The sequence below is a fragment of the Papio anubis genome, chromosome 8, assembly GCF_008728515.1.
Source record: "Papio anubis isolate 15944 chromosome 8, Panubis1.0, whole genome shotgun sequence".
In the NCBI taxonomy this organism is placed as follows: domain Eukaryota; kingdom Metazoa; phylum Chordata; class Mammalia; order Primates; family Cercopithecidae; genus Papio; species Papio anubis.
In genome coordinates, this window is record NC_044983.1 from 119279816 (window position 1) to 119296422 (window position 16607).

Genomic DNA, 16607 nt, shown 5'->3' on the forward strand with positions numbered 1-16607 from the left:
AAAAAAAAAAAAAAAAAAAAAAAAAAAAAAAAAAAAGAAAAATGGTGGTGCTTGAAAAATGGTGGCTGTGATGGATATCTGGGAGGTAACACAGAAGAGAGATCTGACAGGTCACGCTTTTACTGAAGCCTTGAGACCTTAGGCAGTTTACTTAACCTTTTAGAAGACAATTTCCTTATCTGAAAAAGAGATTAAACACCCCATTCAGATGGCTGATGGAAGGATTAAGCTCTGACTAGGTGCTTGAAAAATGGTGGCTGTGATTGATATCTGGGAGGTAACACAGAAGAGAGATCTGACAGGTCATGCTTTTACTGAAGCCTTGAGACCTTAGGCAGTTTACTTAACCTTTTAGACTACAATTTCCTTATCTGAAAAAGAGATTAAACGCCCCATTCAGATGGCTGATGGAAGGATTAAGTGGAAAAAAAGGTATATAGAGCCTTTAGCCCAATGCATGGCTCATTCTACATGTTCAGTGAATGGTAGCTATGATGACTGTTCCAGAGCAACTTGAATAATGATAATAAAAAGAATGAATATATTATTTAGATATATTTAACAAACATATTCATCTTATTATTATATATTATATATTTAATATATAACACACATAGTCATCCATTTTATTATCAAATATATAACGAACAACTGTATATTGGCTCAACCCCAGTGTGGTGTAGAAGGAGAAGCATTCAGTCAGTAACAAGAAGACCCAGCTCTGCCCTCAGCTTGGCCAATTCATAACTGGGTAACTTTGAGCAAGTTGTCTAACCTCTCAGAGCCTGTTTTCTTGTCTTCAAATAAGAATAGTAACTATTTTCTTTCATATGCCAGGAGCTAAGTGATACACACGCACAGACACACACACACACACATACACACACTCTCGATCCTTAGCACTCTATGAGGTAGGTACTAGTTGATACCCATCTTACAGATGAGGAAGTACAAGCATAGAGAAGTTATGCATTTTGCTCTGGGTCACACACACTATATGAGGTAGAGGGTAACCAGACCTGGGCCTGTGTCTTACCCAGCATTCTGTGAAAATACTGCTAGAGTTCCATATATGGCAGAGTGCTTGGAGGAGTGTAAAGCGTTGTATGAATAGGACCTGTAGGCACAATTTATCTACTCAGGGTCTTGGCTCCGTCCTTCTCCTTGTTTTACATGTGTGACGCATGTCTCTCTGTAAGCTGAGCTTTTAAGCAGGTACGGGAAGTGTTGCATCACGTTTATGTGTAAGTTCAATATATGGATTTCTCCATTTCTGATTTTGCTCCCATCATAGATTGGGGATCAATGAAGCTTTCCTCGTTGTTTGTGCAGTTGGTGAGTTTATCATCTTCAGTAGCAAATCTTTATTGTGTTCCCTGAGTTCAAGGCCTGAGACCAGGCATGACTTTAGACCTCCTTTCGTGTTTCCAAGTTGAGATTGAGAGGACTGGACTGGGAAGCTCCTGTGTGTTTGGGAATCATTACATCTTGACCCTGAGCTGAGGCTGAAATCTCAAGGATAGTGACTCCTGGAGAAATTGACAGGACTGAGCTCCTCCCCCTGTTCAAGAGGCTCCAACTTCAGCCTCTGCAAAAGTAATTTATAAAGAACCTGAGCAGAACCTTGGTGCAGAGAGGGAGAGAAGGTTCGATGGGATTCTGTTGTTGTGGGGGCCCTGTAAATCTCACACAAAAGGCTCACTGAAGATAAGTTGTTTTATAAAGCCTCTCCAAAATGCCTTCAAAGTGATGTTTGATTGCATGGGTTGACAGATGAGCCTTCAGGGTTATTTTTTTCTATGCAGGACATCAATGAAAACTGAAGCAATAAATTTCTGGTGGAGACTTTTTAAAAGTCATGTCTGAGGTATGGATGATTGGAAGCTGTTTGTGAGCAATTGCATTGAGTTGCCTCATTATATTGCAAGTTTTAACTGATTTAGAGAGCTTCATTTGACTGTGCTAATTAAAGCTTTTATTCTTGGAACTAATCAGCTTGAGTAAAGTAAATTTTTCCTCCTCTTGGTTATAGAAGCTATTAAAGAACTTAAACATGCAAAGAAAGTCAGATCCTTTGCAGGTCACATTTAAAATAACATAGTCATTCATTTTCAACATTGAACTGCTTTTGCTTTTAATAGATATGAACTTCCTTTCATACATCTTTAGTATATACAGAAAAATAATTCGACTATCACTTTTAACCCCTTGGAACATTTTATGTAATGTATAGGAGTTCTGAAGTAAAACTCTATTGGAAAAAAAGTCAGTTTTTGACTGAATGGGATTCAAAGTGTATCTGTTATCACAGGTCACCTGGCTTAGGTTTAGAGAGGAAGCATTGTAGGGGGGTTGATGCTTGCTCAGGTCTTAGCATTCCTAGTGGCTAAACACAGGATAAGGGAACATCCAGAAGTACTAGCTCTTCAATGAACAGATTTTATGACCTTGAACTGGTTCTTTCTTTTCTCTAGACTGGACCTCAATTTTGCTATCTGTTTAATGAACAGGTTAGTTAGTTAGTTTGTTTGTTTTGTTTGTTTGTTTTTGAGATGGAGTCTCACTTTGTCGCACAAGCTGGAATGCAGTGGGGCGATCTTGGCTCACTGCAACCTCTGCCTCCTGGGTTCAAGTGATTCTCCTGCCTCAGCCTCCTCATTAGCTGGGATTGTAGGCATACACCACCAGACCCAGCTAAATGTTTTTGTATTTTCAGTAGAGACAGGGTTTCGCCATGTTGGCCAGGCTGGTCTTGAACTCCTGACCTCAAGTGATCTTCCTGCCTTGGCCTCCCAATGTGCTGGGATTACAGGTGTGAGCCACCGTGCCTAGGCTGAACAGGTTGGTTTTGATTGGTGGTTTTCAAACTTTCAAACTTAAGTTTATACACATATTATTCAAACTCCTTAATATGTAAAACATAAAAATGGATCCCCTCAGGTATGAGAGGAGTGGTGGTAGCCACACTGGGCCTCCTGGTTACATACTCAGTCTTCCCTCTCTTCCTCCCACATCTGAACCCTTGGTGGAGGCACCTGGACTTTATTATTAGAATCCTTCCCAATTCAAACAACTGAATGTTTTCCAACTCCTACTTGAACTCAACCTTTTTTTCTGTAGTCATTCTGCACAAAGTCAGACATAGAAATGACTTTATTATTTCATCTCTTCTTGACCAAAATGGCAGGGCCTAGTGCAGTGCCTGGAACGCAATAAGGCTCTGTGTACTTTTTTTGAATGACCATAAGGGACTGGTTGTAGAGAAATAGCCAACCAATAAAAGGTATCTAGGGGCTGAGTGCGGTGGCTCACGCCTCTAATCTCAGCACTTTGGGAGGTCAAGGAAGGCAGATCACCAGGTCAGGAGATAGAGACCATCCTGGCTAACATGTTGAAACCCTGTCTCTACTAAAAATACAAAAAGTTTTAGCCGGGTGTGGTGGCACGCACCTGTAGTCCTAGCTACTTGTGGGGCTGAGGCAGGAGAATCACTTGAACCTGGGAGGTGGAGGTTGCAGTGAGCCCAGATCCCACCACTGCACTTCGGCATGGGCGACAGAGCAAGACTCAGTCTCAAAAAAAAAAGTAGGTATGATGAAGAGAAAGAAAAAAGGAGGTTGCATTAGAAAAGGAAATGATTTTAAAAAACGGATGGAGACTGAGGCTGGGTGACAGCCAGAGCTGCTGCTCTGTTAACAGAGTACAAATTGTTTTTCAGGCCCCAGAGTGAATAATTTCCTTTTTCTCCTCATTTCCAAGATTAATATTAGGATTATTATCTTCTGCCTGTGTTCTCAGACTTGGAATGATTTTAACTCTTTTTTTGTTATGTGATACATTTTTAAATAGGACCAAAGAACTTCCATTGAATTCTTGTGGAGCTTTCTATCTGCAGACTCCATCTGTCCATTCATCTATCCATAATCTAACATTCATTGGGCCCTGCTATGTGCCAGGCATGGTGCTAGATACTGAGGGTGCATATGTAAACTAGGCATGACTGTTGCCTTCAAAAGCTCAGCATCTAATAAAGGAGAAGGTTGTTTTTTCAAGTAACTGTAATGATCCACATGATAAGTATATAACAGAGATAAGAACAAAGTGCTAGCGGAGTCCAGAGGAATGAGTGACTTGTTGCTCCATTGCAAAATTGGAGAACATATCACATCAAAGGAGGCAGTTGAGCTGGGCCTAGGAGAAAGATTTGGGTATTGCTATGTAGAGATTGGAGAAGTCGCCTTCAATGGAAGGCCCATGGTGAGCAATGGTTCATGGACAAGAGAGTGTGATGAGTTTAGGAGGAGCTGTCCATCAGACTGGAGTACAGGGTTTGAAGGTCAAGTGCTGCGTTGGTGAACTGAGGCTATAGTGTGGAGAACCCTAAGAGACATTCATAGTAGGTTGAGTTGGTTTTTAAATTTAATTAACATGTGTAGGATGTAACACTTTAGTGTTTACAAACAGTATGTTGTCTCTATTATCTCATTTGATATCCTTGATCGTCCTGTAAGAGAGACATAACTCATCCTCCATTTTACAAATGAAGAAACTGAGGCACAGCGAGGTTAAGGATTTACTCAAGGTTGCATAATTAGCATGTGGCTAAACTGATTCTCAAAGCCAGGGCGTTCAGTCTGAAAATCTATTCTTTTTAAAAATTAAATCTTGAAGCATAACATATAAACATAAAAAGCCATACTCACAAATCCTAAGTGTATGAATTGAAAATTTTTACAAAGCAAATATAGTAAATAATCTCCAAATCAAACTGGGGAAGTTTGACCTCTTTCTAACATTGCAGTTTCCAATCTACAAGCATAGAATATTCATTCATTCATCTTATTATGTAATTTCCAGAGTATAGGTCTTATTTGTATTTCTTAGACTTATTCCTGAGTTTTTGAATTTTGATGCTATTATAAAATCTTTTATTTCCAATTTTGATTTATAATTCTTTGTTTTTGGTATAAAAGGTACAATTGACTTTTTTTATTATTATACTTTAAGTTCTAGGGTACATGTGTGCAACGTGCAGGTTTGTTGCATATGTATACATGTGCCATGTTAGGCGTCACTGCCATTAACTTTCGTCATTTTACATTGGGTATATCTCAATGTTACATCCCCCCCTCCCACACCCATGACAGACCCTGGTGTGTGATGTTCCCTTCACCAATGACCAAGTGTTCTCTTGTTCAGTTCCACACAGAGAGTGAGGGTATCTGGTGTTTGGTTTTGTCCTTGCGATAGTTTGCTGAGAATGATGGTTTCAGCTTCATCCATCCTACAAAGGACATTGTGTCTTTTTATGAAACATAGTATTCCATGTTGTATATGTGCCACATTTTCTTAATCCAGTCTATCATTGATGGACATTTGGGTTAGTTCAAGTTTTGCTATTGTGAATTATTGCCACAACAAACATATGTGTGCATGTGTCTTTATAGCAGCATGATTTATAATCCTTTGGTGCATACCCAGTAATGGAATAGTGGATCAAATGGTATTTCTAGTTCTAGATCCTTGAGGAATCACCACACTGCTTCACAATGGTTGAACTGGTTCACAGTCCCACCAACAGTGTAAAAGTGTTCCTATTTCTCCACATCCTCTCCAGCATATTTGTTTCCTGACTTTTAATGATTGCCATTCTAACTGGTGTGAGATGGTATCTCATTGTGGTTTTGATTTCTTTCTCTGATAACTAGTGATGATAGAGCATTTTTCATGTATTTGGCTACATAAATGTCTTTTGAGAGTGTCTGTTCATGTATCCTTCCTTTTGATGGGGTTGTTTTCACAAATGAAATTTGTTTGGAGTTCTTTGTAGATTCTGGATATTAGCCCTTTGTCAGATGAGTAGATTTCACAAATTTTCTCTCCCATTCTGTAGGTTGCCTGTTCACTCTGATGGTAGTTTCCTTCTTTGCTAGCATGAAAGCTCTTTGAATTTAATTAGATCCCATTTGTCAATTTTGGCTTTGTTGCCATTGCTTTTGGTGTTTGGGTAAAGTCCTTGCCCATGCCTGAATGGCATTGCCTGGAGTTTTCTTCCTAGAGGTTTTATGGTTTAGGTCTAACATTTAAGTCTTTAATAATCCATCTTGGTTAATTTTTCAAGGAAGGGATCCAGTTTCAGCTTTCTATCTATGGCTAGCCAGTTTTCCCAGCACCATGTATTAAACAAGGAATCCTTTCCCCATTTCTTGTTTTTGTCAGGTTTGTCAAAGATCAGTTGGCTGTAGATGTGTGGTATTATTTCTGAAGGCTCTGTTCTGTTCCATTGGTCTATATCTCTGTTTTGGTACTAGTACCATGCTCTTTTGGTTACTGTAGCCTTGTAGTATAGTTTGAAGTCAGGTAGCATGATCCTTCCAGCTTTTTTCTTTTGACTTAGGATTGTCTTGGCAATGTGGGCTCTTTTTTGGGTCCATATGAACTTTAAAGCAGTTTTTTCCAATTCTGTGAAGGAAGTCATTGGTAGCTTGATGGGGATGGCATTGAATCTATAAATAACCTTGGGCAGTATGGCCATTTTCACGATATTGATTCTTCCTATCCATGAGCATGGTATGTTCTTCCATTTGTTTTGTGTCCTCTTTTATTTCACTGAGCAGTGGTTTGTAGTTCTCCTTGAAGAGGTCCTTTACATCCCTTGTAAGTTGGATTCCTAGGTATTTTATTCTCTTTGAAGCAGTTATGAATGGGAGTTCACTCATGGTTTGGTTCTCTGTTTGTCTATTATTGGTGTATAGGAATGCTTGTGATTTTTGCACATTAATTTTGTATCCTGAGACTTTGCTGAAGTTGCTTATCAGCTTAAGGAGATTTTGTACTGAGACAATGGGGTTTTCTAAATATACAATCATGTCATCTGCAAACAGGGACAATTTGACTTCCTCTTTTCCGAATTGAATATCCTTTATTTCTTTCTCCTGCCTGATGGCCCTGGCCAGAACTTCCAACACTATGTTGAATAGGAATGGTGAGAGAGGGCATCCCTGTGTTGTGCCAGTTTTCAAAGGGAATGCTTCCAGTTTTTGCCCATTCAGTATGATATTGGCTGTGAGTTTGCCATAAATAGCTCTTATTATTTTGAGATATGTCCCATTAATACCTAATTTATTGAGAGTTTTTAGCATGAAAGGCTGTTGAATTTTGTCGAAGGCCTTTTCTGCATCTATTGAGATAATCATGTGGTTTTTGTCTTTGGTTCTGTTTATATGCTGGATTACATTTATTGATTTGTGTATGTTGAACCAGCCTTGCATCCCAGGAATGAAGCCCACTTGATCATGGTGGATAAGCTTTTTGATGTGCTGCTGGATTCAGTTTGCCAGTATTTTATTGAGGATTTTTGCATCGATGTTCATCAGGGATATTGGTCTAAAATTCTCTTTTTTTGTTGTTGTGTCTCTGCCAGGCTTTGGTATCAGGATGATGTTGGCCTCATAAAATGAGTTAGGGAGGATTCCCTCTTTTTCTATCCATTGGAATAGTTTCAGAAGGAATGGTACCAGCTCCTCCTTGTACCTCTGGTAGAATTCAGCTGTGAATCTGCCTGGTCCTGGACTTTTTTAGTTGGTAGGCTAGTAATTATTGCCTCAATTTCAGAGCCTATTATTGGTCTCTTCAGGGATTCAACTTCTTCCTGGTTTAGTCTTGGGAGGGTGTATGGGTCCAGGAATTTACACATTTCTTCTAGATTTTCTAGTTTATTTGCGTAGAGGTGTTTGTAGTATTCTCTGATGGTAGTTTGTATTTCTGTGGGGTCGGTGGTGATATCCCCTTTATCATTTTTTATTGTGTCTATTTGATCCTTCTCTCTTTTCTTCTTTATTAGTCTTGCTAGCAGTCTATCAATTTTGTTGATCTTTTCAAAAAACCAGCTCCTGGATTCATTGATTTTTTGGAGGGTGTTTTATGTCTCTATCTCCTTCAGTTCTGCTCTGATCTTAGTTATTTCTTGCCTTCTGCTAGCTTTTGAATGTGTTTGCTCTTGCTTCTCTAGTTCTTTTAATTGTGATGTTAGAGTGTCAATTTTAGATCTTTGCAGCTTTCTGTTGTGGGCATTTAGTGCTATAAATTTCCCTCTACACACTGCTTTAAATGTGTCCCAGAGATTCCAGGTATCCTGCTAAATTCAGTTACTAATTCAACTAGACAGACACTATTGAGTTGGTCAGGGCCTCCAGTGCAATGTTAAATAGAAGGGAAGTAGCAGGCATCCTGTCTCCTTTTTTTTTAATATCAGAGGACAATTTACATTGTGTACTGATATGATATGATATGATATTTTATGATATTGGTATTGATACTGACTCAAGGACTTTTGTAAATATTGTTTGTGAGATTCAGAAAATTCTCTGTTCTTCTGATTTGCAAAGATGGCTGTGGAATAGAGAGTAGGTTTCAGGAGGGAGAGAACAGAAGCAGAACAGAACAGTGAAGTTTGAACTAGCACCAGGAGCCTTGTGGACACACAGGAGGGAATGCATGGGAGAGATGTCCTGAGTTTCTCCATTTCCCCAGTCATCCTTGATCATTGCTCATCTCAGGAAAGCTTCAAAAGAAAAAAGAACACTGAAAGTTGTCAGGATTCTCCTACTCTGCACTACTAAGTAGTGTTCTTGAAGATATTAATAGATGTTTAATGATAAAGTTGTGGTGCTCAAATCCATTTGGAAAAGTCTGAATACAACAGCATCCTCTTGGAGAGTCACAGTGTACAAGGCTCTGACAATCCTGCAGCAAAGGTAGTAGTTTAATTTAGTTTAACATAGTACCCATTCTCCTATTTCCAATGTCCACAGCATCAAAAAAAAAATGAGGTTCAGAGGAATTTCATAGATCCTCTCTTAGTAAGTTTAGGAAGTTTAATGATTCCCATTTGTAATAAAATCTGTTATTAGTCAGTGTATTGGTGTTCCTGAGGTTATAACCATACCCTTCTCTTTACCCTAGACGTTCAAAACCAATTGAGAAGGAAACCCAGACATCCACTAAGGATCAAAATATTACCTCAATTGCTGGTGAAGCTCAATTTGAGGAAGCTGCTTGGACTAGAGTCCAGATTGATTTTCGAATACTTCCCTCTGAATCAGATGGACTTGCCCACTCAGCTGCAGGGAGGAGAAGCCCTGCTCAGTGGTTACTTCCACTTGCACAGCAGAGCAGAAAGTAGAATACAAATGTTCTGTGGGCAGGTAGACCCAAAGGAAGAAAGACCATATGGGAATAAGAGCTTTGGACCTTAACCCTTCCCAAGTGATGAATGTAAACCTAATGCCAAATTCTAATAATTCCACCAAAAGATAATCAAGCAATATATGGGAGGAAGAAGGTTTGGGGAGTAAAGAAAAAGCAGAAAGCCTAAAAAAGATGGGAGTTTGAAGATTCACTTATGCTGGGACAAAGGGAGAAAGATCTGCTTATTCCAAGTGCTGAGAAGTGGTCTGTAGTCTATTTTTGGCTTAAAGGTTGATTTCTTGATGTTTAGGAGAGTGAAGAGTAGGGCTTTAATTCACCTGGATATAAAGAAGATGGAATAGGAAAGACGAACCATTTTGTTAGGGGCCCAGGCAAGAGGAAGTTTTAGGCTGCAGTGGGGGCATCTAGTAGTCCTATCTGTACTGCATTGTTGACTTGCCAATATTTGTTTTTCTATTTTCCTTGCACTTTAAACAGCCCCATCATGTGTGATGTGCTGATGCTTAGCTGTAGAGGGTGAGGAGCAGGAGAAGATGGAGGCCAGTGACCCCAGGCTGAAAAAGATGCCCCAACCCTTGGAGGATTCTTTCTATCGTGGGCATTGTTGGCATGCCCCAGCGTGGGCAGGAAGCATGCAAGAAGAAGGCCTCCATTTTCCTGGGGCAGTCCTACAGCCTTGCTCTCTTGCCATTTTGCCCTTGAACACTTAGCAAATTTCTCTGAAGGGCTACGAGAGGCTGGCTTAATGGGGATGGGCTTTACACAGTGGGGCTCTGAATTATTCCTGAGTCATTCTTGGTTCAGAGAAGCCACAGGAAGAGAAATTAATTAGCATCCTTGGAGGTATATTTCCTAGACGCAGCTGACTCTTGCAGGTGAAATATTAAGATTCTCGATCACTGTTGAGTTGTGATATTTGAAGCTCATTATAGTGGTTGAGGAGACTATAATGTACAAAATGAGGGGCTAACACAGAAACATCCACCTACTATCACAACGAGATAAAGGATTTCAAAACACATTAGGCAAGAATGAACTGCTTCCCGTGAGACTGGGAGCCAGGGCCCATCCATTCAGGCCATTAGCCTTGCTTGAGACATTTTTGATCCAGAAGAGGATTGTTGTTTTTCTCCTGAACCTGAGCATTCTGTTCCTCCAAGGCTGAGCTAATCCTGCATATAAGTAGAGAAGGTAGCCAATTTTGTGGGCTAATTGCAGGGGTTGAGGTTGAGTGGAAAGGAAGTGGAGGTGGATTGTAAAGTGCAGTGTACCCAAATGTATCTACTAAAGGTTCTGAATTTAATACATTTAATCATTCCTTTTGATTAAGAAATTCTTTTAAATTTCCTTTAGGTTTCTCTTTGAGAGGATAGCTCATCGGTACTGTCTACTAAACCACAAGGGTTTGTAAACCTGTTGCACATTAGAATCACCAGGGGAGCTTAAAAACCACTGAGCCTTGGTCCCATCACTGACCAGTGAAATCATACTCTTGGGGATGGGATCTGGTCAAGTGTGGGGCAGTTTTAGAAAGCTACCCCCATATGGATTAGATGTGTAGCCAAAGTTGGGGTATCATTGCCTTAACGAAATAGAACATTGAATAAGTAAGTTTTGATAAGAAGATCATGGAAAGAGAGAACTTAGAGAGGCATGGCAAGGCAGGGTGTCACATGGTTTTATATTTTAACAATTTCTATTGAATTCTGCAACACAGCCGCTTCTATGTGTAGTGGTTTGCCGTTAATGAATATATCCCAGTCTTAGAAAGATGAGGACCCAGTTAGAGCATCCTCAAGAAGGTATTTCCCAGCAGGCTACTGGGACTTTACCCAAAGGCTCTTTAGATAACCTTTGAATGGTGGAAAAATTTTGTGATTTTGTTTTGTTTTTAAGATAGACCTCATTATATACAAATTTATTCTTTGGATGAAAAGAACTCATCAAATATATAGATATAGTTTTTAAAGTTTGTAATGATTTCACATAAATAAATTCTCAGCTGAAGTCCCCCCCATCCCCCGCCCCATACTGGGTATTATGGTTTTGGGTTTGGAAGGTGAGGTGCACGGGTAACCTGCATCCTGAGTCCTCTTAGGTAGAGAAGAGAGCAGCATGGGCCAGTACTGGGCATGCTGTTGACACAAGTAACGTAGTGTTTGGCCATTTGGCCTGAGCTGCCTCCATTCTGCAGTGAAGGTGGAGAAGGTGATTGCAGAAGGGGAATCTGGTGACACAAGTGGGAGAACACATGGCAACTCTGGCTGCAAGCAATTTTCTAATCCTGGCTCTGCCGAGCCATGGACATGACATTAAATTAGCTATGTGTAGAGCTTTTACTAGTTCAGCATGAGGGATCAGTAAGGTCATGTATGTAACATCCCAGTGAGAAAAAGCAGAACTAACCTTATGGCCACTTCCCGAACAAGAGGAACGAAGAGGAGCCTGGAGCTCAGAGAGGTCCCAGGGCCAGCTCCAGTGACATAGTTAGAAAATGGCCTGCACGAGACCCACACTCAAGCAGTCCAGTCCCCCTTTCTTGTGCCAGGCTGGCTGCCTCCCTGCAGTGCAGGCCCTATGGTTAAACACTGAGTGATGCCACCTGAATGTGCTGAGCAAATCTAACACATACCTCATTTAATGCTCTTATTGTTTGGATACAGATATCGGAGTCGCAGTAGCTTTCACCCTGAGGAGACCAGGTTGGTATGGGGGTTCCTGTGTACCTCTTGCCTTTTCTTGGGGATGACCCTGGGAAGATATTATGATCCTAAACCAGAAAGCCCCATACTTTTTGTGAAGTGGGAGGGTTCTCATGCTGGAATTCTCTACAGAGTAGAGGAGGTCAGGGATGTGGTGGCAGCTGCCTTAGTGACTTACCAGGTAAGTCTTCCTGATTTGATGGTTGATCTCAATACATTGTCTGGAAACCCCTGAAAGCCCCTCATTTGTCAGAAAGCGTAATAATATCATCTTCCTCATGGCATGCTGTGGAGATCCTAGGAGACAATGTGTGTAAAATGATGTTCCTGGCACATAGCGAGTGCTTTATACAGGTGTAAAAATATTTTAAACTCGGAGGCCCAGGTGGGCAGATCACAAGGTCAGGAGATCGAGACCATCCTGGCTAACACAGTGAAACCCCGTCTCTACTAAAAATACAAAAAATTAGCTGGGTGTGGCGATGTGTGCCTGTAGTCCCAGCTACTCAGGAGACTGAGGCAGGAGCATGGTGTGAACCTGGGAGGCGGAGCTTGCAGTGAGCTGAGGTCACGCCACTGCACTCCAGCCTGGGCGACAGAGCGAGACTCTGTCTCAAAAAACAAAAACAAAACAAAACAAAAGTTCAAACTTACATTTCCTTGTTATCAATATTGTGACACTTTGTAGCATACTTTACACTTGACAAACACTGTTTTCTATTTTAATATCACCCTGTGAATTGGGTAAGAAATGTCCTTGTGTCACACGGGAAGAAATATGCATCTGAGTTAAGTATCCAACCCCAAATTCTAGAGCTAACAATGAATTCAGGCAGGTGCCCGAGTTGAGCCCTGTGTAACGGGTTCATTTTCTACCGCCTGATCTGCCAGTGGCAGATCGTTCTGGGCTGGTGAGCCATGCCTCCTCTTACTGCTTGATGACACAAGGCTGTGGAGAAGAAATCAATTTTCATCAAGAAACCTTTTCATGCTGGGAGTCATGCTGGGTGTGCCCTTGATGACTGACTCACAGTTTCAGGCAAACAACCTTGTGTGTTTGTGATACTAACATCAGCCCACCCAAGAGGGCCACGCTGGTTGTAAATCCTTTGGGCATTCCTGGAAGTTTATTTGACTTACTCTTCAGGAGGCCTGAGCTGTGCCTAGACCACTGCTTCTCAACACTGGGTCTGCCCTAGAGTAACTAAAAATCTCTGAAGTTGGTTTGAGACATCAGTACTTTTGTAAACTTCCTTAGGTGACTCCAATGGGCAGCAGGGTTCAGAGCTCTTGGCTTCAGAAGGGCAGGGGTGCCTGTCTTTATGAGGTGGGACATCTCTTCCTTTTCCCCGGCCCATGACAGCATCTTCAGCCATGCCCCAATGCCTCAGGCACTGGCTTCCCTGCAGGAGAACTCAGAAGGCTGAGGCCACCCATGATGAGGATGTCAGCTCCCGAAAGGAACCTTATGTCTCCCTTGGCAGATACTGTCTTTTATTATTAGCAACTCCCTATTTGTGGATGGAAGTCATTTAGCTGCTTCAAGCAGCCTCCAGAGTCCATTGGCCAGGTTCCCAGGAATGTGAGATTCTGCATCTTTGAACTGCTCATGGCAGGGGGCACCTGGGGACCACAAATGCTGATTCAGGGTTGGGAAAGTACTGGCTTTAGGTCCCTGGCTTGGGAAGCATCCCTTGAAAACAGAATAGTGAAAACTGTTATTGGAAGTCGTCCTTCTGTATGTTCTCCAGAGATTGCTGGGAGACGTAGGATGATGTTCTCATCAGAGGATGATGGCAAATCAAAGGGGAAAATGCTACTTCCAACAAGGGCACTTATTTAGCACTTTCTATATCCCAGATGCTGTCTGAGGTGCTTTGCTACGTTACCTCATTTTATTCTCACAACAATCCTGTAGAGCAGTTATTTCCATTATACACAGGAGGAAACTGAGGCTCAGGCAGGTATTGGTCTTGCCCAAGGAGTCCGGGGTCCTGTCCACATCTGGGAGCTTTCAGAGTCCATTCTTTCCATCCTAATGTATCTCATGGTCTCAAAGGACCCCTGAATTCCCCTAGGCCAGTCCCCCCTTCTGATGCTTGTCTTCCCTACAACATCATTTAACAGTGGTGTTCAGACCTCTGCTTGCACACCTCCAGTAATGGGAACCTCATTTCCTCCCAAAGCAGTTCACTCCACTGTTCAGAGAGCACTGATGTGGGGGCTCCTTAATTCCTTATCTGAATTAAAGCAGGACATACATAGAATAAGTGAGCAAATCAGTGAATAGAATAAGTGAAAGAGTTGAGTGAACATCTATCTCCTAGTGCCTTCCACTCACTGGTCTTAATCTTACCCTTAGGACAATAAGAATAATTAATGTTTATTGAGCAGATAGTATGTTCCAGGTACTGTGCTAAATGCTTTCCATTTATTATCTCATTTCACACCTGAGGACTCTGAAGATTAGAGAGACTAAGTGACTTGTTGAAAGTTGCAGAGATAGTGCTGGGATTAGAATCTAGGCAGTCTGACTGTGGAGGCTGATCTTAACCACTGCACTCCACACATCCTAAGTCCTAAACATACAAGCAAAATGGGAGACTGTGATTGTTCCACTGCCTTTCACGTTCCAGGCCCACAGATGTTCACTGAATGGGGTTTGAGCCTTTGCTGCCATCTCCTCCCTTTGCCTCCAAATGTTCACTTCCTTGTTCCTTCCTCTCTTTCCAAGGCTGGCCAGTCTGCCTGCGTCAAGGCCAGGACTTTTCCTCCAGCCCAGTTTCATCCGTCTGTGACCCAGAGCCCTGTTCTCAGCAGTCCCCTAGCTCAGAAAGGGGTTCTGTGGGAGGCTGGCAGAGCATTAGGAATGCTCTTATCTGTCAGAGACCATGGACTGGGGAGCTTCCTGTGATGAGAAGGAGGCTTACAGGCATGGTGGCGGGCCCCTGTAATCCCAGCTACTTGGGAGGCTGAGGCAGGAGGATTGCTTGGACCCGGGAGGTAGAGGTTGCAGTGAGCTGAGATCACACCACTGTGCTCCAGCCTGGGCAACAGAGCAAGACTCCATCTGGGGGCAGGTGGAGGGTGGGGAGAAAGGCTTAGAAATGGCTTCCTGCTCGTGGCGAATGATGATAATAGCAGGGGACATTTTGGGCATGTGCCATGTGTCAGCTGAGCTGTGCGCTTGAGGTGGGACCTCAGCAAGTTCCAGGCCTTCTTGACCTTGGTCTCGAGAGCCCAGGTCTGGTGACGGCGTTCGCTCTGCTGAAGGGAACAGACAGGCTGCGGCTGCCCAGTGGTTAGACCCTGGACTTTAAAATCGGGCAGGCCTGGGATCCAGTGGTAGCTCTGTTGGTCAGAACTGTGTGACCTTAGAAACATTGCCTGGCCTCTCTGGGCCTTGGCTCCTCATCTGCAAGATGGGCAGGAGAGGTTTGCTGTGGTGATTAAACAATGTGACTGCTTTTTTATGCCTAGCAGAGTGCCTGGTGAGCCAGGAGAAACGGAAATGTCAGCTAGTGCTATTAGTATTCAGTTGGCCTCACCTACATGCAATTCCAGGTGGACCTCACGATTCCAATTTGGGGGGATTTTTGTGGTTTCTGCCAAAGGAGAGCTCCCTGGAGAGCTTGTTGGGTGCCCCTGACACTTGTCTTTTGCCCCCATCCTGGGTGGATGAGGAGGCTGATGGCCTTCATGAAGCTCGGTGTGTTTGTGTGTCTACCTTCTCCTAACATGCCTGAATGACTCAGTTTTTATTATTGTTTCTTTTTTTTCTTCTTTCAGAAAGGGGATGTTTGGGCTGAAGCTGAAGAAGAAGAGAAATAAGGCAGAGAAGGGGTTAATCCTAGCCAACAAGGCTGCCAAAGGTGAGGCTGGGGGTGGGGCGCTGACCACTGGGGCCTGAGAGTGTCACAGAGCGGACCCCTGCTTGGCTGAAAATGCATTTCCCTCTCAATGGGAGTGAGGGGGAGTGTGAGTGTGCTGCCCCCTGACCCTTTAGGTCTTGCCAGTCCCAGGTGTGGGCCCAAGATAACCCCCAAGGCCCTGGGTCATCTGGGCCAAACAGGTGAGTGGGGATGGAAGGGGTCCCCGTGAGAAAGCAGCAGCAGGGTTCAAACTCTGTTTCTGTTCTTATTTGTCCTGTGACCTAGGATGGGTGGTTCTGAGTCTCAGCTTCTCCTTTGTCTAATGTCATGATGTGGGTTGCTGGGCTGATCTCACACGGCTGTGGGGAGGATCAAGCAGGAATTTGAAAATAAGAGGATCGCAGCTACTGTGGGGGAGGCTTCACACACATCATCTCATTGAATCCTTCCACCATCATCCCAGTAGGTATTGTCACCTCGGTTTTACAAATGAGTTTACAGAGGGGCAGAGAGAGTAAATAACGTGTGGAAGAGACGCTGCAGCATTTGCAAGGCCCCGTGAAAAATAAAATTGCACAGTGGTTGTTAAGGAGTTATTAAAAGTGTCAAGATGGTGACAGCAGAGCTTAAGCCAAGTGCAATGAGGTTCTTCTGAGCTTGGGGTCCTGTATGGCTGCACAGACCGCATATCCATGAAGCCGGCCGGCCCTGAGCATGGGAGGTACACAGCCAGGAAGCAACAGCGTTGGGATGTAAATCCAGGCTATCTCACTTTCTGCTCTTAGAATGGGCTACTTCCTTCTCCAACAGGGCCAAGTCTTGA

At 42.7% G+C, this 16607-nt stretch overlaps 1 protein-coding gene across 2 annotated transcripts in view; it reads left to right on the plus strand.

Moving 5' to 3' along the window:
* Positions 1-16607, plus strand: part of FER1L6 (fer-1 like family member 6) — a 214850-nt gene that overhangs the window by 29333 nt on the left and 168910 nt on the right. The window contains exons 2-3 of one of the 2 annotated variants that reach the window (XM_009213548.4): positions 11874-11912; positions 15702-15784. In XM_009213548.4, coding sequence (XP_009211812.3) covers positions 11874-11912; positions 15702-15784 — 122 coding nt within the window. The remainder of the gene's footprint in view (positions 1-11873; positions 11913-15701; positions 15785-16607) is intronic. The other variant, XM_009213549.4, reaches the window with a different exon arrangement.